The sequence below is a fragment of the Notamacropus eugenii genome, chromosome 2 (assembly GCF_028372415.1).
Source record: "Notamacropus eugenii isolate mMacEug1 chromosome 2, mMacEug1.pri_v2, whole genome shotgun sequence".
NCBI classification, from domain to species: Eukaryota; Metazoa; Chordata; class Mammalia; order Diprotodontia; family Macropodidae; genus Notamacropus; species Notamacropus eugenii.
In genome coordinates this window covers 405,589,133-405,613,000 of record NC_092873.1, presented here as the reverse complement: position 1 = coordinate 405,613,000, position 23,868 = coordinate 405,589,133, and the positions used below count along the sequence as shown (strand labels likewise).

General features: G+C 37.2%; 1 protein-coding gene across 3 annotated transcripts in view; it reads right to left on the bottom strand.

The window, feature by feature from the left end:
* CATSPERE (catsper channel auxiliary subunit epsilon) overlaps positions 1 to 23,868 on the bottom strand; it is a 212,718-nt gene that overhangs the window by 177,046 nt on the left and 11,804 nt on the right. For 2 of the 3 annotated variants that reach the window (XM_072647630.1, XM_072647632.1), the window contains exon 2: positions 8,603 to 8,651. In XM_072647630.1, the coding sequence (XP_072503731.1) occupies positions 8,603 to 8,651 (49 nt within the window). Of the gene's footprint in view, positions 1 to 5,805; positions 5,906 to 8,602; positions 8,652 to 23,868 lie in introns of all 3 variants that reach the window. The other variant, XM_072647631.1, reaches the window with a different exon arrangement.

Below are 23,868 nucleotides of genomic sequence, written 5' to 3'. Positions count from 1 at the left end.
ATGTATTCCTTCTAGCTGTACTATTAGCAATGCAATTTTTAAGAATTATAAGTATCATCTTCCCAGGCAGAGATGTAAATAGTTTAGCTCTATTGAATCCCTTATGATTTTCCCCCTTATTACCTGTCTATGCTTATGCTTCTCTTGGGTCTTGATATTAGAGGTCAAATTTTTTTATTTAGTTCTAGTCTTCTCCTTAAGAAAACCTGAAATCCTTTTATTTTATTGAATGACTGTTTTCCCCCTTGATGTATCATGCATGATTTTTCTGGGTAACTGATTCTTGGTTGTAGTCCCAGAGCCTTTGTCTTCCAGAATATCATGTTCCATGACCTCTGATCCTTTGATGTTGCAGTTGCCAAATCCTGTGTAATCCTGATTGTGACAACCTGATATTTGAATTATTTCTTTTTGGCCACTTGTAGTATTTTTTCCTTGACTGGATAGTCCTGAAATTTGGCTATAGTGATCCTTGGAGCTTTTATTTTGAGTTATCTTTCCTGAGGTGATATGTGGATTCTTTCAATGAATATTTTACTCTCTGGTTCCAGGATATCAGGGTAATTTTCCTTAATCATTTCTTGAAAGATTCTGTCCAGGTCCTCATTTTGACTATGGCTTTCAGGTAGTCCAATGATTCTGACACTGTCTCTCCTGGATCTACTTTCCAGGTCAGTCATTTTTCACAAGAGGTATTTTAAATCTTCTTCCATTTTTTCATTCTTTTGAATTTGTTTGATTCTTGATGTCTCATAGAGTCATTAGCTTCTCTTGCCCAATTTCAACTTGTAAGGTGTTGTTTTCCTCAATTACCTTTCACACTTTCTTTTCCATTTGGCCAGTTATACTCTTTAAGGAGTTGTTTTCTTCAGCAGATTTTTGTGTCTCCTTTCCATTTTTCCAGTTCTACCTTTGAAGCAGTTTAAAAAGCTGTTGACTCTTTTAAAAAAATAATTATCGTGCATCACTCTCATTTCTTTTCACACTTTTTTCTTCTACCTCTCTTAAATGATTTTTAAGGTCCTTTTTGAGCTATTTCATGGGTACTTTCTGGGCTTGAGACCACTTTTCACTTTTCTTTGAGTGGGTTTTGACATTGTTGTCCTCTTCTGAGTTTGTGTCTTGGTCTTCCTTGTCACCATAATAAGACTTTGTGGTCAGATTATTATATTATTTTGTCTTTTTCCTTTCTTTTAAATTTCAGCTCTGCATCCAGGGTAGAAAGGGCTCTATCTCAGGCTTTTTGTGCCAGTGGTTAAGGCTTTGGCTGGTTACCCGATATTGTGCTAATGTTGCTCTGAGGCCTCTGTGGGGCCTTCATGTCTGGTACTGCACTAAGGTGGTGGGGTAGTGGTGGCAGGCACTGCTGGGGCTAGAGAGGACTGACAGGTTATATGATGAGGAACTGTGGTCTTAATGCTGGTGTCTGTCATGTGCTGAGGCCACTGGGTGTGTTTCTGCATTTCTCTGAGCTACACTGAAGCAAGTAGGGGTCTGGTTACTGGTGGCTGCCTATTTGCCTGGGATTATGCTGAAGCATGTAGTGGGGGCCTGGTGCTAGTGGCTTTCTATTTGTTTAGAATCCTGTAGGGTTGATACCTACTTGTTTGCTTGGGGCTCTGTTGAAACACATGGAGATCTGTCTGATGGAGTTTATCTATTTGCCCAGAACTATGCTGAAATATGTGGGGTTCTCAGAGCTGGAGTCTACCTATTCCCCTAGCCATGATGAGGCACATGGGGGGTGTTTACCTGCTCCAAAACACTGGGGCTGAGGATCACTTGCTGGTTTGCTAAGGTGGGGCTTGCTGCTGACTTGCTGGGATGCTTCCTGTCCTGCAGTGCACTCCCCTTTTACCTAAGTAAGACAAACCTTTCTTGCCAATCTTCCAAGTTTCTTGGGCTAAAAGATTATTTCACCCCATCTTTTTGCTCATTCCGCTGTTCCAGGATTTGTGCTATTTTATGGTTGTTTGGAGGTGAATATGGGAAAGTTATAGTGATTTACTGTTGACTCTGTCATCTTGGCTCGTGGAATTCATCTCTATTGTGTATGTATCTTGTATAAATTTAGTTATCCCTAAGATGTCTCAAACATTAGTATGCATTTTAAGACAGAATCTAGGTTTTTTTGTTCTTCTTTGTATCCCTAGTACTTAGCACAAAACCTGATACATAGTAAATACTTTAAAATGCTTGTTGATTATTGAGCTGGTCTCAAAGTTGGGAGGAAGTGGATTCAAGTCCCATCCCTTAAACATACTGGTTGGACTGGCTATACAAACCTGGGCAAGTCATTTAAACTCTTGAGCAAATCTCGAAGACTCTAAGTTGTAGAGTAGCATAGTGCATGGCACATAGTAAGTGATTAATAAATGTTTATTGTTTCATAGAATAGATACTAATCTGTACTATTGGGGAGGTTTCCTGAATAGGAGTTCCATATATTAATGAAAAAAATCAGGTAGGTCTAGTGAAAAAACGAACAAAGCAAAAAACCAAACCCCAAGACCACTGAGTATAAATGTAATGTATCCAATCAGAATGGTTTAAATTACAGAGGAGTCTGAAAGTTATGATGAATACATAGTACGAATATCAAGTGACTCAAACCCCTCAATCGCCTAGGTTTCCCCTAGCAGTAAAATGTGTAACCCCTGTAAATCATAATTGATGCCAAAGAACAATTTTAGGTGCATATCCTTTAATCCAAATATGATAGAGTTATATACCCATTGCAACTTTGGAGGCCATGGTACATAGTAAAAAGCATCTCATAAAGTAGTAGACTAAGAACAATTGTTCAGTCATTTTTTCAGTCATGTTTGACTCTTTGTGACCTCATCTGGAAAACAGTATTGAGTTTTGATCATTACCTATTAGGACATTGATAAACCTGATAGCATTCAGAAGAAGGAAAATGGTATAGTGAAATATCCCAAATCTATGTCATATGAGGATCATATGAAGGAAATGAAGGTATTTAGCTTTGAAAAGAGAAAGTAAGGGGGAGGGGCATGATCAATAGCTTTAAGAATATGAATAGATGTCATGTGGAAGGGAAATTAGATTAGTTCTGTTTGGCTTCAGAAGGCAAAACTTTGAGACTGAAGTCTCAAAGAGGTAAATTTAGGCTTGATCTCAGGACAAACTTTCTAAATATAAGAACTGTCCAGAAGAGGAACTGCTTGCCTAGGGAAGTAATGAGTTCTCTTTCCCTAAAGGTCATCAACAAAAGTCTGGATGGACTTGTAGGGGGTACCATAGAAGAAATTCTATTTTGGATATGATTTGACTTGATGGCCTCTTAAGTTCCTTCCAAATCTGAAGTTCTATGATTCTGTGACTGCATCATCCTCTTCCTTCTGTGTTTTCCTTAGTACTTTACATCTCTCCAGATCTATTATCTCTAGTTACCCTGACCTGTGTCTTGGCACAGGACTCAGATGTCCCTGCAGGAGAGACTGAGGCTGGTGACTTTGCACACCCTTGCCTCACTTAAATCCAATTCACTTACAAGTCAAGACATCACCCTCCTGATATCGTTGGTCCTCTTCAAGAATGAAAGACAAACAACAATCTGTGCGTAGTAGTAGCTGATCCACTGGGGACTCAATTGGGCAGCAATCTTCCTCCCTCCCTTCCTTTCTTCCTCCCTCCTTCCTTTCCTTCCTCATTTCCTTCCTTCCCTTCTTTCCTCCCTCCTTCCACATTGGATTTGTTCTGTAAAGTTTGGTTTCAGTCAAATGGTTGCACTTGAGGACCTAGAGGGCCATGTGTGGCCTTCAGGCCACAGGTTCCCCACCCCTGGAAGTCCCAACAACAAGCACCATCTCTAATGATTCCATGGCCATGGTGCTAATGCCACTTTAGGAAAACACAAAATGTTTCTAACACAATTATACATTTGTTGTTTAAATCGAGTTGCCTGGATTGTTGACAGAACTTTTGATAGAAAAAGTAAACTGCAACAAAATTACAATCTCAACGTCTCAAAAACACAACCCACAAAACCTCAAATGCTTCTGTCTTAGCTTGACACCAAATATTCAAAAATATTCTTTTAGTGTTCTGGTTGTGGACTCATGACTGTGCATCCCTTAATTATTCATTTTGTACAAATAAGTATCAAATGTCTCCCCAGCTGAACTCATTATCACTTCCTCCAACACATACCCTTCCCTAACTTCCCCATTATTGTCAAGGGTACCACTGTCTTCCCAGTAATTCAAGTTCACAACCTAGGTGTCATCACCAACTCTTCACTCTCATTCCCCATATTCAATAAGTAACCAAGTCTTATCTAGTCTACCTTCATAACATCTCTCATATTTGCTCCCTTCTCTTTTCTTATACTGCCATCATATTGATATAGGCCTTCATCATTTCATTTCTGGATTATTGCAATAGCGTTCTGGTTGGTCTCTGCCCCTTATCTCTCACTACTCCAGTCTATCCTTGTTCATTTATCAAACCGACCTTCCTAAAGTCCAAGACTGACTACCCTCTCCTCCTATAATAATAAACTTCAGTGACTCCCTGTTACCTCCAGGGTCAAATATAAGACACTCTGCTTCACAACTTGAGCCCTTTTCTACCTTTCCAAATTTCTTATTATTTGTCTCCCTCCATTGACTCTTTGATCTAATAGCATTGGATTTCTTGCTGTCCCTCTCACAAGTCACTCCCTCTGTCTACTCCATGTACTTTCCCCTGTCTGTAATTCTCTCCCTCTTCATCTCCACTTTCTGGTTTTCCTGGCTTCCTTCAGGTATAGTGCTCTACAAGCAACCTTTCCTGGTCTTCCTTAATGTTTGTGCCTTTCAAATGGGATTATTTTCATATTATCTTGTATATATCCTGTCTGTACAGAGTTGCTTGCATGTTGTCTTTTCCATTAGGCAGAGACTATTTTTTGCCTTTTTTTTTTTTTTTTTTTTTTTTTTTTTTTGCATCTCCAGCACTTAGAACAATAGGGGCTGGCACACAGTCAGAGCTTAATAAATACTTGTTGACTTGATCCTATTTCTTGAATTTGCTACAACAGACCAGGCTGGAACCATAAATCAAATATCAAAGCTTTTAATTAGGACAGAATATAACAGTAAAAGACAAGTAGTAAACAAGTAGCATAATCCTTCTCTGTGCAACCCCCTCCAGGCTATCTTGACCCTATCTGTTGAATTTGCTGCAACACACCAGACAGGAACCACAGATAAAACAGCAAAGCTTTTAATTAAGACAGAATATAAAAGTAAATGGCAAGTAACAATCAAGTAGAATAATGCTTCTCTGTGCCTACCTTACAAAGGGGTAAACTCTCTCACAAATTCAATGTCATTGGGAAAAGGAACCATCCTCAGGACAGCTCTCATGATTCCATTTTCCAGCAACCAACTTTGGATCATTGATATTTTTTGCAACTACCATTTCTCTTTGCCACTGAATCTGTCATTCGCTAGTTTTGCAAAAACCTGTTCCTACCATCTATTCAACTGTTATCTGAGGCTAGGGGACTCGTCTTCATAAAAGAGACAATTATTTCTCTTGTGAGAGTGTTCTACCTAACAGGTATGGGAGGCAGCAAACTCAATTTTAGCTCTTGTGTTAGGCTGGGACCAAACACCATACTCATTCACTATAATAGAGACCCCTCAGGCAAATGTGATGACATTTTTTTAACCTCATTCTTTATTCCCTTTGATGAATGATTTCCAGGGTCACCTAATAGTTAAGTTAAGGCAAATGAATTCCTTTCAACTTCTATCATTTTGTTAGCAACTAGGGCCAAGGCCACCATATTACCTTGTTGATGCAAAGAAGGCACTTAGCACTTAGCCCTCATGGAGGAGATATAGAGAGCAGGACGTCAACAAACTGAAGAAAATGTCATATAAGATCATGCCTTTCAAAGAAATAAAAGCATGTATCATAGTATTAGGATATAGGATATACTCTAGAATTTGCTTAGAGCATTTTAGACCATTACTGAGACAGTGTCCATTATATAATGACTGTACATATGCACAGATTTTTTTTTCTGCTTAACAATAAGCAAGGACACATAAACACTGTCCATGGGAATATTTCATCAAAACTAAGACAGACACCACAGATTCTCATAGACCACCTACCTTGTTATGTTTTGACTATGCCCACAAGTAAGTAACTATGTCTCTGTGGGAAAGGGAACGGTAAACAAAGTTTTGTGATTAAGAAATCGTTGAAAATCAGAATTCCTATCCACTGATAATTTGTACTGTGGAGTTGTATCTTACTGGTGGCAAAAAGTTGGTGATCTAAAGATGATGCTAAAAGCAGAAGTTGTACTTAGTCAAAATCACCCTTAAAAAGCTCTTAGTTGATTTTAAGTTCCATCTCATCAAAAAGGCTCTATATATTAACTTTTGATCAACTACTCTGGGGTGCCCTGCAGAGTGTCAAAATGGCCTGGCTTCTTCACTATTGATCTTTCCCTGACAGTTTAGGGTTGCCTTGTGTTTGTCCTTTGTTCTTGAAGAGGACCATGACATCAAGATGATGACATGACTTGCAGTTGACTTTGATTTGAGTGAGGGAGGACTATGCAAGGTCAACAAGGTCACCATCAGGGTCCAGTGGCCTGATATTTATCAGGACAATTGGAGATGGCCCAGGATGCAATGTGAGACCCTGACCCTTTCAGGCTAAGGTTTTATCACATTCTCACTTTGAGTGAAACACATCCATTCAATGAATAGGCTTCTTTAAGTAGTTACTCAAGGGAGTAATCCTTTTAATAAATAAAAAATCAAACTGGGAAGGGAAGACCCTAAGGATTTCTGGGTAAAAGAGAATTACTATTTAGTACTTACATTCACTCTGTCCTAGGTGGGTAGGGACTTGTCCAGTCCATGAGCTCCAGAGTGAATTGGGTTTAAAGTTTGGTCTTTGAACAAGAAATGTAGCCAGTAAACCCAAAGGAAAAAAGGCAGCTTTTGGCCATGGAGTGTACCTTCCTCTGAGTAGAACACCCAGAGGAAAAGGGAGGAGAAGAGAGGAGAGGAGAGAAGAGGAGAGGTGAGGAGAGGACAGAAGACGAGAGGGGAGGAGAGGAGAGAAGCTGCTACTCACTCACAGGTTGTGTTTGTCCTTGGTTCTTGAAGAGGATCATGACATCAAGATAATGACATGACTTGTAGTTGACTTTGATTTGAATGAGGAAGGGCTGTGCGAGGTCACCAACCTCATTTTCTTCTCCTGAACTCTAGAATTGCCTAATTAGTATATCAAGATCTGAGCCCTTTCATCATTAGTCAATGGTATCCCTCCTCCCACCCAGCTTGAGGAGGGCTGATTGGGTATCTAGTTCTTGCCATATCAACCCCCTTGTTGAGGAAAAAGGGAACTAATCTGCACTCTGTTTTCCTACTGCTGTAAGTTCCTCTTTTATGATCCAGTCTCTGGGCTGTTCTGGTCATGAGTATATGCTGAATAAACCTTGCTTCACTTCATTTTTGCCTCCAGAGTTCTTGCCATTCCTGAAGCATCTCAGAGGAATTATCTTTAATATGCTAGACTTTTGGCATTATATCAGGATGCCTTAGTTTATAAACTCTGGACAAAGTATCTAAAACTCCCTTACCTCCCAAGATTCCTCTTAGGGTGTGTGGAAAGAAAGGGCTGGGAGGATGAACCCAGAATCCCAAAGGAAGGACTCCTCACTTCTCTAACTAATACCTGAATTGGGACAAGAGGTCTTACTCTGAACCTCAGTTCCCCTTTACCCTATCTCATCAGCAAAGCCAGTAGGTGCAAAATACTTTCCCGCTTAAGGAAGGAGGTGCACAGTAGGTATGTTAAGTAGCTCTTAGAGGCTAAGATCCTTTTCTGACAAACTGCTGTCATCAGACACATTTTTATATATGTCTCTATAAATATAATTAGGATAACTAGGTGGTGCAGTGGATGGAGTGCCATGCCTGGAATCAGGAGGACCTAAGTTCAAATTGTTCTCAGACACTTCTTAGCTGTGTGACCCTGGATAAGTCATTTGACCTCTGTCTGCCTCAGTTTCCTGAGTTTTAAAATGGGGATTACCTCACAAGATTGTTGTAAGAATTGAATGAAATAATTGTAAAGTGTTTAGGATGGCACATGGCACACAGTAGGCATGTAATAAATGTTCATTCCTTTCCCCCTGTCCTTTCAAAGTTGTCTTTGTTAAGGTTGTTACAAGTTTAGTTCAGTGACTAGTTAAAAATACGTAAGTAACTAGTGTGGAAACAAGGAAACTTTTTGAAACAGATCAAAGAAAGGATGGAATAACCATCCCATTGGAATCAGACTCTAAAGACAAGTAAGTCTTCAGTATTAGGGCTGCATCTGAGGATTTTACTTTTTCTAACTGAATGAAGAAAAACCATAAAATTAAGACTCCTCCATGACCGAAATGTAGGGAGAAATCTTTAAATTGGGGAAGAGCAGCAAGTGAAAGCTACTAATAGTGGAATGCCAAGATGATGTCTGTTTGGATTTGTCCTCAGTTCATTTATACAATTCTGTACAAATAAACATTATCATTCAACTTTAATTTAAAAAACTCAAAGCAGTAGATACTTACAGTTGTTCTGGTATTGAAAATAACATAGTTTTTGGTACTCGTTCTATACCTGTGGAAAAAAGTACCAAATATTAACATTAATTTTCCCACACAATGTCAGTACCTATTGGTAGATAAATATTATAGAGCTGCTTGAGATTCAAAGGGTTAGATACATTTTCTCCATGTTAGAGGTAGTATTTGAACTTCTTAAGTCCAGCAATCTTTGTGTTACATCTTTTCATACAAAATAACAACGGTAAAAGCAAGGTCAGTCTATTTATTAAGGACAACTTTCACTCTGGACTTAGTGAGACAGTGTGTGGGAGCATAATTTTTCCTCTTATTTTGGAGGCTTACAAATTCAAGTATAACAGAAGAAGTTATGGGTGGCAGAGCAATTACAAATTGCTAGAATGCAATGGCTTTGGACCTTCTGGCAAAGATAGTGACATGAAAAGTTCCAGCCAAGCCAATTCAATTAAATTCAATAAACATTTATTAGGGGTAGCCAGATGGTGTGGTGGATAACATACTGGGCCTGAAGTCAGGAAGACTCATCTTCCTGAGTTCAAATCTGGCTTCAGACATTTACTAACTGTGTGACCTTGGCCAAGTCACTTCATCCTGTTTGCCTCAGTTTCCTCATCTGTAAAATGAAGTGGAGAAGGAAATGGCAAACCATTCTAGTATCTCAGTCAAGAAAACCCCAAATGGGATCATGAAGAGTTGGATACGACTGAAAAATGACTCACCACTGCCACCATCACCATAATTTCTTAAGCACCTACTACATGCCAGGCATTATGTTAATAAATGATGGAGAAGAGCTCTAGCAGAAACAAAGATTCAACAAAATAAAAGAGAAGCACCAGTATGCTCTACTATCTAGCTCATGATAATACCAAGAGATAGACTAAAATCTGAAGGTAATCTAAAGACTGAAAATTTCCTGCTTGTGTGGACAAGGCATGAAGTCTATCATGAGCTTCAGGTCTAGGATATGCCAAAGGATGAGCTGAGGTCAGTATAGGCTTTGATCGGGTCTGGTCCAGGAAACAAGCCTTAGGTCAGCACAAGATATAGGTCATGTCTACACCAGAAGATGGCTATTTCCTTATTTGATAACCAACATTTAGCCAGGCATATAGTACATACTCAGCAAATGCTAAACTTACTGTTGTTGTTGATTGAATTACTGATTGATTGGTAGGGCCTGATCTTGGGCAGTTTCCCAGCTAGGGACTAAAATATGAGAGATAGTGTTAGGATGCAACTACCTATTCTAGCACTGTGGCAATGAAGTGACACCTGGACTTTAATGGGAGTGGAAGGAAGTTCCAGCACAGCATCAATCCATAAGATGAAAATAATGCTGCAATAATTACAAGTAGAACTTCAGAAACAATAAAGACAAGAGTGAATGGAAGAAATGAATGAAGAGTCACAGCAAGAAATTAGAGCATTAAGAGAGAATAAAAAATCTGAAGCAAAAAGTGGAAGATCTTAGAGAACATACTAAAAAAAAAAAATGGGATTAAAAAAACCTCAACATTCAGTAATACAACTATTAGGGGTATGCCTGACAACAGCTGGGGAAAGGAAGAGGAAAAGCATTTATATAGTGCCTACTAGGTGCCAGGCACTGACTAAGTGTTTTACACATACTATCTCATTTGATCTTCCCAATAACCCTGTAAGGTAAGTATAATTATTATCTCCATTTTGTAGTTGAGGAAACTGAGGTAGACAAGAGTGATTAAGTAACTTGCCAAGGTCACATGGCTAGTAAGTGTCTGAGGCTGGATTTGAATTCAGGTCTTCCTGACTCAAAGCCCACCATTCTATCCATTGTACCATCTAACTGACTCAGCTACAAGCACCCTGTTCAGGTTCAAATTTAGGGTAAAAATGAGACATTTGTAAAACACTGAGAAGTTAACAAAAAGAGGTTTACTTTGCCCAAATAAAGTAAGCATATGTAACAAAGATGCAGAGGCATTTAGCTTCTATACACATGATCCCCTTCTTCTCAATATGGAAACTTGTCTGGTCAGCAGGGCAGAATAGGATGACTTGTATGGTCTTCAAATATCCACTCATCCAGAGAGGCCCTGACCATGTGGGGCATGTGTGGTGGGGGGAGGGAGGAGGGGAATGTTTTATTTCCTTAGGTGACCAAGAAGTTGTATCAAGAGAGGCAAAGGCCAATTAAGTCCCAAGGACAGGTTTGGAACTTCTAAGGAAATGTAATTCTTGTGGCATTCCTGTTGTAGGAGGAGCAGAGAACCCTGACAGATATCATAAGAATAATAGAAGGTAAGGTATTGAAAAAAATAGAATCATGAATTTTTTAGTATAAAAAAGTGACTTTGAAAACAAGATAAGGAAACAATTCAAGAAATACTGGATTCGCAGAAAACAACGGTTATGACCAATTAAACAAAAACAACCCCTCTTGATATGATATTTCAAAATATCATAAATGAAAACTGTCTGGAAATATTAGAACAAGTGAGCAAAATGAAAATATAAAGAATCAGGAAGTTATCTCCTGAAAGAATCCTTAAAATGATAATACAAATGATTATCAGTCAAAATCCAGAGTTTCCAAGTCAAAGAAAAAAATATAAGCAGACAGGAAGAAAATGATTGACTAGGAGAAAATGGCAACCAGTATCACACAAGACTTTGCAGAAATATTATAACATGGAAAAGCAAAAGAAGATGCTCTCAAATAAGAATGACATCTTAAAAAGCTAAACTTAGTCCGATAAGCAAAAAATATACTTTTACTAGAATAAATGACTTTTAAGCATTCCTTCCAAGAAAACCACAGTGGGAAATAAACTCTGAATTACAATCAGCGGAGATGAGAGAAACTTGGAAGGATAAATACATTTGGACTTTTTAAAGGGCCTAAATGATGCAGAAGTGCTTATATCCTATTCAAAGGAGAAGGGATCATTGTCATTTCAGAATCTCATAGCCTCCAAGAGTAAAAGAGATCAAAGAAAGATAAATTCAGGCCATGAACATAGTTTTGCTCTGTTTTGTTGTTGTTTAGAGAGTAAAGAAAAGGGAAGAGAAAAGGAATAAACCAATAAACAAATGAAGAATAAGAGGGAGGAACTAGGAATATGAAGACTGGATAAGTGGATAGGTGAAGGAAGGCTCTCATAAATTCATTATCCTCTGAACCAAGCATAACAAGGTTGAAAAAATACATAATTTAGTGTATAACTAAATTAAATGAAAATTCAACAGGTAAATAAGTGGGGAAAGAATGAAGAAAAGACAGAATTTAAGAAAGAATTGATACTTGGGTAAGGATTAGTCACAAACAAAACATATTTCAATTGTGGAGGGTATATTATAAAGAGAGTACTGAATTGATGGGAAAAGGGTAAAAATCTTTGTCTGGGCTGAAGAGAGAAAGGGCAAAGGAGTAGGGTCTGATAACTCCAATTAAAGATTGCTAGTGCTGATCTCATTCCCTTCCTCTCATGCCCCATTTAATTTTTAACAGAAAGAGGGAGGTAGAGGCCAAAAATAGAATGTTTTCTTTAAGAAACTAGGATTAAGGGGAAAATAATCAGTGATATTATCTGTGAAAGTAAATGGTATGATCTCTCCTGTAAAACACAGAAGAGTGGCAGAAAGAATTAGAAAATGGTTCTTCATAAGAAATACGCTTAAAACAAATATTCACATGGACTTAAGATGATGGGCCAATGGTAAGGGAATTTGAAGATCTTCCCTGGCCCATGTGACCCACTTTGAGCTTTGGCCCAGCCTGAGGGAGGGAGGAATTTTGCCCTGTGGGAGCTTGCTTGTGGGGAGGCCTAATGGAAGGAATGTTTGGGGATGGCAGTGTTCCCTGTATTGGTAATGTGCACAAACTTCTTTGTTACCATGGTGGAATTGGCTTTCTGGTATCTGAATAAATATTTTGGTTTTGTCTTGGAGGAAGAGAGTTTATATTTTACAAATTTACCCTGGAAATACACTATCCATTGCAGCTGCTATGGGTATTGCACTGGCATTACATGGGGCTTTGGTAGAATCTATAATGCAACAGAGTAATCTGAGAAAAATAGGAATGGCGAGCACAAGCAGCACAGCCCAGGAAGCATGGAGTGCATGCAGTGCAGTCCGATGTGGCAGGGACAGGACCCTGAGCAGACTTCACAGGAAGCAGTAGTTCCCAGATTGCTCAACCCACATGCCACAGACAGCTAAAAAGGTCAGTGGGAGGACTCCTTCACCTAGGAGAGGGGAGTGTAGTCTGGACACCTGGCAGCAGCCATGGCAGCAGCAACTTCCATTTTTGGAGTCCTCCACCTAGAGCCCCTGGGGGAATTGAGCAGCTGATCTGAATCCCAGCCCTGAAGTTGGCCCTGACAAAGAACTCAAAAGTCAAGCAACTGGCTGCTAAAATGCCCAAAAAAGGGAAAAAGAATGACAATAGAAGGTTACCTTCTTGGTGAGAAGGCATATTCTTCCATCCTTTCAAATGAGGAGGAACAATTTAGGTCTTCAGAGGAAGACCTAAAAGTCAAAGCTTCTGCATGCAAAACCTCCAAAATAAATATGCAATGGTCTTAGGCCATGGAAGAGCTCAAAAAGGATTTGGAAAATCAAGGAAGAGAAGCAGGGAAAAATTGGGAAGAGAAATGAGAGTGATGCAAGAAAATCATGAAAAGCAAGTCAACAGCTTGCTAAAGGAGACCCAAAAAATACTGAAGAAATTAACACCTTAAAAAATTAACTAATTCAAATGGCAAAGGAGTCCCAAAAAGCCATTGAGGAGAAGAATGCTTTAAAGAGCAGAATGAGTCAAATGGAAAAGGAGGTTCAAAAGCTCACTGAAGGAAATAGTTCTTCAAAAATTAGAAAGGAGCAGATGGAAGCTAATGATTTTATGAGAAACCAAGAAATTACAAAACAAAAGTAAAAGAATGAAAAAATGGAAGTTAACGTGAAATATCTCATTGGAAAAACAACTGATCTGGAAAATAGACCCAGGAGAGACAATTTAAAAATTATGGGACTACCTGAAAGCTATGATCAAAAAAAGAGCCTAGACATCATCTTTCATGAAATTATCAAGGAAAACTGCTCTGATATTCTAGAACCAGAGGGTAAAACAATACTGAAATAATCCACAAATCACCTCTAAAAAGAGATCCCAAAAGAGAAACTCCGAGGAATATTGTAGCCAAAATCCAAAGTTCCCAGATCAAGGAGAAAATATTGCAAGTAGCTAGAAAGAAACAATTTGCATGTTGTGGAAATACAATCAGGATAACACAGGATCTGGCAGCTTCTACATTAAGGGAACAAAGGGCTTGGAATATGACATTCCAGAAGTCAAAGGAAGTAGGATTAAAACCAAGAATCACCTGCTCAGGAAAACTGAGTACAATACTTCAGGGGGGAAAATGGAGAGGACTTTCAAGCATTCTTGATGAAAACACCAGACCTGAAAAGAAAATTTGACTTGCAAACACAAGAATCAAGAGAAGCATGAAAAGATAAACAGGAAAGAGAAATCATAAAAGACTTTCTAAAGTTGGACTGCTTACATTCCTACATGGAAAGATAATATTTGTACCTTTTGAGACTTTTCTTAGTATTTGGGTAGTTGGAGGGATTATACACACACACACACACACACACACACACACACACACACACACACATATATACAGAGAGCACAGAGTGAGTTGAATAAGAAGGAGTGAAATCTATACAAAATAAAATTAAGGGGTCAGAGAGGAATATATTGGGAGGAGAAAGGGAGAAATGGAATGGGGCAAATTATCACTCATAAAAGAGGCAAAAATACTTATTCAATGGAGAAGAAAAAGGAAGAGGTGAGAGGGAAAAAGTGAAGCTTACTCTCTTCACATTTGTCTTAAGGAGGGAATAGCATGCTCACTCAACTTGTTATGAAAATCTTTCTTACACTACAGGAAAGTAGAGGAGAAGGGGACAAGTAGCGTGAGGGGGATAATAGAAGGGAGGGTAAAGGGAGGTGGGAGTAATTAGAAGTAAACACTTATGGGGAGGGACAAGGTCAAAAGAGAGAATAGAATAAATGGGGAGGAAGGTGGGATGGAGGGAAATATAGTTAGTCTTACACAACATGGCTATTATAGAAGTCTTTAGCAAAACTACAAATATATAGCCTATATTGAATTGCTTGCCTTCTCAGTAGGGATAGGTGGGGAGGGAGGAAGAGGGAGATGTTGGAATTCAAAGTATTAGGAATGAATGTTGAGAAAAGTTTTTGCATACAGCTGGGAAATAAGAAATACAGGTGTATAGAAATCTATTTTGCCCTACAAGAAAAGAGAGAAGATGGGGATAAGGGGAGGGAGAGGGGAAGAAGGGAGGACATATTGAGGGAAGGGGTAATTAGAATGCAAGATGTTACAGGGTGGGGGAGGGGAGAGATGGGGAGAAAATTTGGGACTTGAAATTTTGTGGAAATGCATGTTGAAAACTAAAAATAAATGAATAAACATTTAAAATAAAAAAAAACCAGGAATGGCAATTGTGACCTCAGACAAAGCAACAGTAAAGCATACACATGGTTAAAAGAAATTTGCAGGGAACCTATACTACGTTTAAAAGTATAATAAATAATTAAACAATTTTTATAATAAATATGTGTGCCAAATGACACAATATCTAATTATTCAAGGAAAAGCTTATGAAATTTTAAGGAGAGTCAGATAGCAAAATAGTAATTGTTGTGGACTAGTGTGCTCTTTTTAAAACTAGAGAAATCTAACAAGATAAACAGGAAAGAGTTTAAGGAACTGAATAGAACTTTAGCAAAGTTAGGAATAATATATCTTTGTCCATTGCTGAATGGGAATTATAAAGAGTACACATACTTTGTACGGCATCTTTACCAGAAAAAAACTATGTTAAGACATAAAAAGCCATGAACAAATAATTAAAAAAAATAAATATTAAATACATCCTTCACTAATCACAACACATGCAAAAATGTAATTAATAAGAGAAATACAAAAGATTCCAATTTAAATGGAGACTAAAAAAGTATAATCCTAGAGCATGAATGGGTCAAAGAATAATTAAATCATAGAAGCAATAATTTTATCTAAGAAACTGTGAATGTGACAACATAGAAAAACTTCAGTGTCATAGCTAGATCTCTCTGAGAGATTTTAACAGGAAAAAAAAATCTGGTGACAGACGAAAAAGGTACTACATTTACCTTTTCTTGATATGAATAATGGCATTTTAGAACTTCCATTTCATGTATAAGTAGGCTGTCATATTTTATGCTTATGCTTTCCTTTCTTTCACATGAGTTCTTGTGCAAGGTAAACCAAAAGATAAATAGAGCTCATTCTGTCTTGTACCCCCACCAAAGTCAATGATAGACCAGTAGATTTTAAAGTTTCTGTCTCTCTTCCCCTGAGATGCCACAAATTGCACCAAGGCCAATGACTGATTGTGAACAAGCACAATGATGCATTTTCTGTATATTACATGTTCTTGTAAGAAATGGGTCCTATAGAGAAATAGGTGTCTATTGGTGCTTTCGCCTGCTATGGCATGCAACAGTGTACGAATAAACTTTTTATTGACTTGTATTCTAAATTGCAACAAAATGAGTTTTCTTGCCATGAGATTTCCAAACATTTTCATTAGATGAGATATTGTTAAAGCACTTTACAAATCTTAAAGCACTGTATAAATGCTAGTTATTATTTCACTTAAAAAAGAGAAATAATAAATTGGGCACATATTTTTTTCTAAAAATTGGAAAAGCAACAAATGAAAGCCCTCAAATAATTGGAAAAATAGAAATTCTGAAAAACAAAGAGACAAATAAAATCAAAACTATCACCACAACCATATCACCACAGCCATAGGGCTGATAAAGAAAACAAGCTGCTGAATTGTCAAATTAACTACTTTGATTTTTTAAACAAGAAAAGAAAACCAAATTACAAAAATCCAAAATGAAAAGGGAGAATTTATAATAGGTAAGGAGAAATTAGAAATTATTTTGCTAAATTGCATGCCAACAAAATGGATAAATTAGGTAAAATGGATGAATACCAAAAATGACTCAGGTTGACAAAACAAGAAATAGATTACTTAAACACTCCAATTTTGGGAGGGGTGGGGTGGGGAATGAACAAATGAGGAAGCAACTGGAAGAGAAAAAAAATCATGTTCTGCTCAACTTGCAAATGAATTCAATCAAATAGTCTAATAATTAACTCCAATATTACAAAACATATTACAAAAATTGCATGCCAACAAAATAAATAAGGTAAATGAAAAATATGAATACTTGCAAAAAATGCTTAGATTGACAGAACAAGAAAGTAGAACATTTGAACAATCCAATTTCAGGGAAAAAACTTGAATAAGTGATGAAATGACTCTAAGAGAAAAACCATCATCTCCTACCAGATTTATAAGTGAGTTCAATCAAATATTCTAATAATTAATTCCAGTGTTAGAAAAAATTAAGTTGCAAAAACAGAGAAAGAAGATAACCTATGAAATTATTCTATGAGAGAAATATTGTCCCAATACCCAAACCAAGGAGATATGAAGAAAGAAAATTTCGGACTAATTTATGTAAAGAATATTAATGCAAAAATATTGAACAAAGTACATGCAAGGAGGCTACATCAACAAATTCTAAAGATCATTCACTATTCTCACATTGGATTTATACCAGAAATATAGAGCTGTTTTAACACTGGGAAAAATATAAACATAACAGAAAATATCTCTTACAAAAAAATAATAAAAGTCAGAGGTGGAGCCAAGATAATGGAGTAGAAGCAGGGACTTCTAGAATTCTCCCCCCAAATCCAGCCAAATACCTGTAAAAAATGACTCTAAGCAGAATCCACAGAATGACAGAGTAAAGCAAATCTCCAGCCCAAAACTGCCTGCAAGGTCGAGGGGAAATGTCTATTGCACCATCCTGGGAGCAGAGCACAGTCTATTGTGGGCTGAGCTGGCACAAATGGAACCTGAACAGGTCTTGGGGGGACTGAATCTCTGGCACCTGTGGTGGTTTCCAGACTTAACAACCCCCAAATGCAGAGGACAAATTGGAAGGTCAGTGGAAAAACCTGTGGGACCTGTGAGAGAGGAGTGTGATCTGACCCCAGCCACAGACAACAGAGAGGCAGCCATGGCAGTGGCTGTTTCTGGAGCTCTAGGCCCACAGATTATGGGGGGATCAAGTAGCTGACAGTACCCCCTCTCCCACTGGAAGCAGAGAATGATCTTGATAAAGACCTCCAAAGTCAAGTAAATGGATGGGAAAATGAGCAAAAACTAGAAAAAGAATCAGACTATAGAATCTTACTTTGGTGACAAGGAGACAACAAAGTCAAAGCTCCTACATCCAAAGCCTCCAAGAGAAATATGAATTGGTCTTAGGGAATGGAAGAGCTCAAAAAGGATTTTGAAAAGAAAGTGAGAGAAGTAGAGAAAAATTTGGGAAGAGAAATGAGAGTGATGCAAGAAAGTCATGACAAGCAAGTCAACTATTTGCTAAAGGGCACCCAAAACTACTGAAAAAATAACACCTAAAAAAATAAACTAACCCAAATAGCAAAAGAGAACCTAAAAACCAATGAAGAGAAGAATGCCTTAAAAAGCAGAATTGGCCAGATGGAAAAGGATGTCCAAAAGCTCTCTGAAGAAAATAATTCCTTAAAGAGTAGAATGGAGCAGATGGAAACTAATGACTTTTTTTTACACTCCTATCAAATGCGTGTTTCATAGAAGAATAAAAACGAATGGGAAAAACTATAAAACAAAACAAAACAAAACATAATAAAAAGAAATGGTCTGTTTCTATCTGCAATCCAATTCCATAGTTCTTTCTCTGGATGTGGAAGGCATTTTGCATTGAGACCATTTGAAATTTTTTAAGTCCATGCATTTCCGTGAAGTACTAAGTCTACCAGAAAAATTCCTCTCACATTGCAGTTGTTGCTATGTACAAAGTTCTCCTGGTTCTGTTCCTTTCACTCAGCATCAGTTCATATAACTCTTTCCAGGCTTCTCTGAAATCTTCCTGCTCATCGTTCTCACAGCAAAATAGTATTCCATTACATTCGTACACCACAACTTGCTCAGTCATTCCTCAATTGATGGACATTCCCTTGATTTCCAGTTTTCAGCCACCACAAAGAAAAATGCTATAAATATTATTGTATATGTGGGACTTTTCCCATTTCTATGATCTCTTTGGGATAGAGTCCCAGAAGTGATATTGCTAGAACAAAGGGTATGCACATTTTTGTAGTCCTTTGGGCATAGTTCTAAATTGCTCTCCAGAATGGTTAGCTCCACCACCAAGGAATTAGTGTTCCAACTCTCCCACATCTTCTCCAATATTTATCATCATCCTGTTTTGTCATGTTAGCCAATCTGATAGGTGTAATGTGGTACCTCAGAGTTGTTTTGATTTGTATCTCTCTACTCAATAGTGATTTAGAGCATTTTTGATGTGATTATAGATAGTCTTATTTTCTTCCTCTGAAAATTCCCTGTTCATATCCTTTGATCATTTATCAATTGTGGAATGACTTGTATTCCTGTATATTTGAGTCAGTTCTCTATATACTTTAGAAATGAGACCTTTATCATAGACACTAGTTGCAAAAATTCTTTCTCAGTTTTCTGATTCCCTCCTAATCTTGGTTGCATTGGGTTTGGTTGTGCAAAAACTTTTCAGTTTAGTGTAATCAAAATTATCCATTTTGCACTTCATAATGTTCTCTATCTCATTGGATCATAAATTCCTCCATTCTCCATAAATCTAACAAATACACTATTCCTTGCTCCCCTAATTTGTTTACAGTGTCAATCTTTATACCTAGACCATGTGGACTTTATTCTTGTGTATGGTATCAGGCATTGGTCTATGCCCAGTTTCTGCCACACTGTTATACATTTTTCCCAGCAATTTTTGTCAAAAAGTGAGTTCTTATTCCAGAAGCTGAGGTCCTTGGGTTTATCAAACAGTAGATTCATTAACTACTGTGTCTTGAGTACATAACTTATTCCACTGGTCTACGCTCTGTTTATTAGCCAGTACCAAGTGGTTTTGTTGATTGCTGCTTTATAATGCAATTTGAGATCTGGTAGGGCTAGGTCACCTTCCCTAGCATTTCTTTTCATTAGTTCCCTTGATATTCTGGACCTTTTGCTCTTCCTGATGAATTTTGATATTATGTTTTCTAGCTTTAAAAAATAATTATCTGGTAGTTTGATTGGTATGGCACTGAATAAGTAAATTAATTTAGATAGAATTGTCATTTTTATTACATTAGCTCAGCCTAACCATGAGCAACTGATGTTTTTCCACTTACTTAGATCTGACTATATTTGTGCAAAAAGTATTTTGTAATTTGTTCATATAGTCCCTGGGTTTGTTTTAGCAGGTAGACTCTCAGAATTTTATAGTGTCTACTATAGCTTTAAATGGGATTTCTCTGTCTATCTCTTGTTGTTGGATTCTGTTGGTAATATATAGAAATGCAGATGATTTATGTGGGTTTATTTTGTAAGCTGCAACTTTGCCAAAATTGTTTATTATTTAAAGTAGTTTTTTACTTGAATCTCTGGGATTCTCTAAGTATATCATCATATCATCTGCAAAGAGTGATAACTTAGTTTCTTCTTTGCTTATTCTAATTCCTTCAATTTCTTTTTCTTCTCTTATTGCTACAGCTAACATTTCTAGTACCATATTGAATAATAGTGGTGATGATGGACATCCTTGTTTTAAGATCCTTGATCTTATTGGAAATGTATCCTGCTTGTCCCCATTGCATATAATGCTTGCTGAATGTTTTAGGAAGATAATGCTTATTATTTTATTAAAAGTTCCATTTATTGTTATGCTTTCCAGTGTTTTCAATAGGAATGGGTGTTGTATTTTGTCAAAAGCTTTTTCTGTACCTATTGAGATAATCATGTGGTTTCTGTTAATTTTGTTGTTGATATGATCAGTAATGCTAATAGTTCTAATACTGAATCAGCCCTACATTCCTGATATAAATCCTACTTGATCATAATGTATTATTCTCATGATAAGTTGCTGTATTCTTTTTGCTAATAACTTATTTAAAATTTTTGCATCTATATTCATGAGAGAAATTGGTCTATAGTTTTCTTTCTCTGTTTTCGCTCTTCCTGGTTTAGGTATCAGAACCATATTTGTATCATAAAAAGAATCTGGTAGAACTTCTTCACCAATTTTCCCAAATAGTCTATGTGGTATTGGAATTAACCGTTCTTTAAATGTTTGATAGAATTCACTTGTAAATCCATCTGGCCCTGGAGATTTTTTCCTAGGGAGTTCATTGATGGCTTGCTCAATTTCCTTTTCTGAGATAGGATTATTTAAGCACTCAGCTTCCTCTTTTATTAATCTGAGCAATTTATATTTTTTAAAATAATCATCTATCTCACTTGGATGGTCGAATTTATGGGCATACAGTTGGGCAAAGAAATTTCTAATTATTGTTTTAATTTCCTACTCATTGGAGGTTAGCTCACCCTTTTCATTTTTGATATTGGTAATTTGGTTTTCTTCTTTTTTTAAAAAATCAAATTGACCAAAGGTTTATCGATTTTATTAGTTTTTTCAGAAAACCAACTCTGTTTTAATTGATTAGTTCAATAGTTTTCTTAATTTCAATTTTATTAATCTCTCCTTTGGCTTTCAGTATTTCTAATCTGGTGTTTACTTGAGGATTTTCAATTTGTTCTTTTTCTAGTTTTTTAAGCTGCATGTCCAATTTATTGATCTCTTTCTCTATTTTATTCATGTTGACATTCAAAGATATAAAACTTCTCCTTAGAATTGTTTTTGCAGCATCCCAGAAGATTTGGTAAGTTGTCTTGTTATTGTCATTCTCTTGAATGAAGTTGTTGATTGTTTCTATAATTTGTTGTTTAATCCACTCATTCTTTATGATTAGATTGCTCAGTTTCCAATTAGTTTTTGGTTTGTATTTCTATGGCCTTTGATTACATATAATTTTTACTGCATTATGACCTGAGAAGGATGCATTGACTATCTCTGCCTTTCTGCACTGGATTGTGAGGTTTTTATGTACTAGTACATGATCAATTTTTGTATATGTGCCATGTACCACTGAGAAAAAGGTATATTCCTTTCTTTCCCCATTGAATTTTCTTCAGAGATGTATCATATCTACCTTATCCAGAGTTTCATTCACCTCCTTAACTTCTTTCTCGTTCATTTTGAGGTTAGACTTACTAAGTTCAGAGAGGGGGAGGTTGAGGTCCCCCACTAGTATAGTTTTGCTGTCTATTTCTTCCTGTAACTTGCTTAACTTATCCTCTAAAAATTTGGATACTATGCCACTTGGAGCATATATGTTTAGTAATGATATTATTTCACTGTCTATGGTGCCTTTTAGCAGGATACAGTTTCCTTCCTTATCTCTTTTGATTAGATCTATTTCTGCTTTTGCTTTGTCTGAGATTAGAATTGCTACCCCTGCTTTTTTACATCAGATGAAGCACAATATATTCTGCTCCAACCTTTTATCTTTAACCTGTGAGTATCCCCCCATTTCAAATGTGTTTCTTGTAAACAACATATTGTTGGATTATGTTTTTTAATCCATTCTGCCTGTTTTATGGGAGAATTTATACCATTCACATTCACAGTTATGATTACTATCTGTGTCTCTCCCTCCATCCTCTTTCCCACCTTTTGTGATTTTTAGTTCTCCCTTCTCCCTTCCCCTCCACAATAGAGTTTTAATTTTTATCACCACCTCCCTCAGTCTTCCCTCCCTTCTTTCAGCTCCCCTCCCTTTTACTCCCCTTTTCCCTTACCACTTCTTCCCTCCCTTTTACCCTCCCCTCCCCTTTCTCTCTCCCTTCCCCTTCTCCTGCCTATAGAGCTAGTTAGATTTATATACTTAATTAAGGTTGTTGTTCCCTCCTTGATCCAAATCAGATGAGAGTACCTCTCAAACAATGCTCCTCTCCATCCTCTTTCCCTCTACTGCAATATAGTTTTGTGCCTGTTCTTGTGATGTAATTTACCATTTTATGTCTCCTCTTTTTCACTTCTCCTGTTACAATCCCTTTGCACCCTTCATTCACATTACTTCACTGTCTATGGTGCCTTTTAGCAGGATATAGTTTCCTTCCTTATCTCTTTTGATTAGATCTATTTCTGCTTTTGCTTTGTCTGAGATTAAGATTGCCACCCCTGTTTTTTTTACATCACCTGAAGCACAAAATATTCTGTTCCAACCATTTACCTTTACCCTGTGTAAATGCCCCCATTTCAAGTGTGTTTCTTGTAAACAACATATTATTGGATTATGTTTTTTAATCCATTCTGTTATCTATCTCCATTTTATGGGAGAGTTCATTCCATTCACATTCACAGTCATGATTACTATCTGTCTCTTTCCCCCCATTCTGTTTTTCCTGGTTTATGCTTTTAATTCTCCCTTCTCCCTTCCCCTCCACAATAGAGTTTTAATTGTGGGCCACTGCCTCCCTCAGTCTTCCCTCCCTTCTTTCAGCCCCTCTCCCTTTTAATCACCTTTTCCATTCCTATTTCTTACCTCCCTTTTAGCCTCCCCTCCCTTTTCTTTCCCCCTTCCCCACCTACTGCCTATAGAGGTAGTTGTATTTCTATACTTAACTGAGTTTGTTGTACCCTCCTAGAATCCAATTAGATGAGAGTACCTCTCAAACAGTGCTGAGATCCCTTCCCTATTTCCCTCTAATGTAATATATTTTTGGAGCTCTTCCTGTGATATAATTTATTTTCTTCTGCCTTGTCCTTTTCACATCTCCCATTACAATCCCTTTGCACTCTTAAATCACATTTGTTATTATTACGTCATTTACTTTATACCCGTTGCCTCTGTCTATGTATATCCCTTTTATATTTCATAATAAATATGCAATTCTCAAGATTAACAAGTATCATCTTTGCTTATTGGGATGTAAACAATTTGCATATATTGAGTAACAAGTTTTTCTTTTCCCTTGTTTACCTTTTATGTCTCTCTTGAGATCAGCATTTTAAGATCAAATTTTCTATTGAGTTCTGGCCTTTTCATCATAAAGGTCTGGAAATCCCTTATTTCATTGAATGTCCACCTCCTTGCCTGAAATATTTTGCTCAACACTGCTGGGTAATTAATCCTTGGTTGCAGTCCCAGCTCTTTTGCATTATGGAATATCGTATT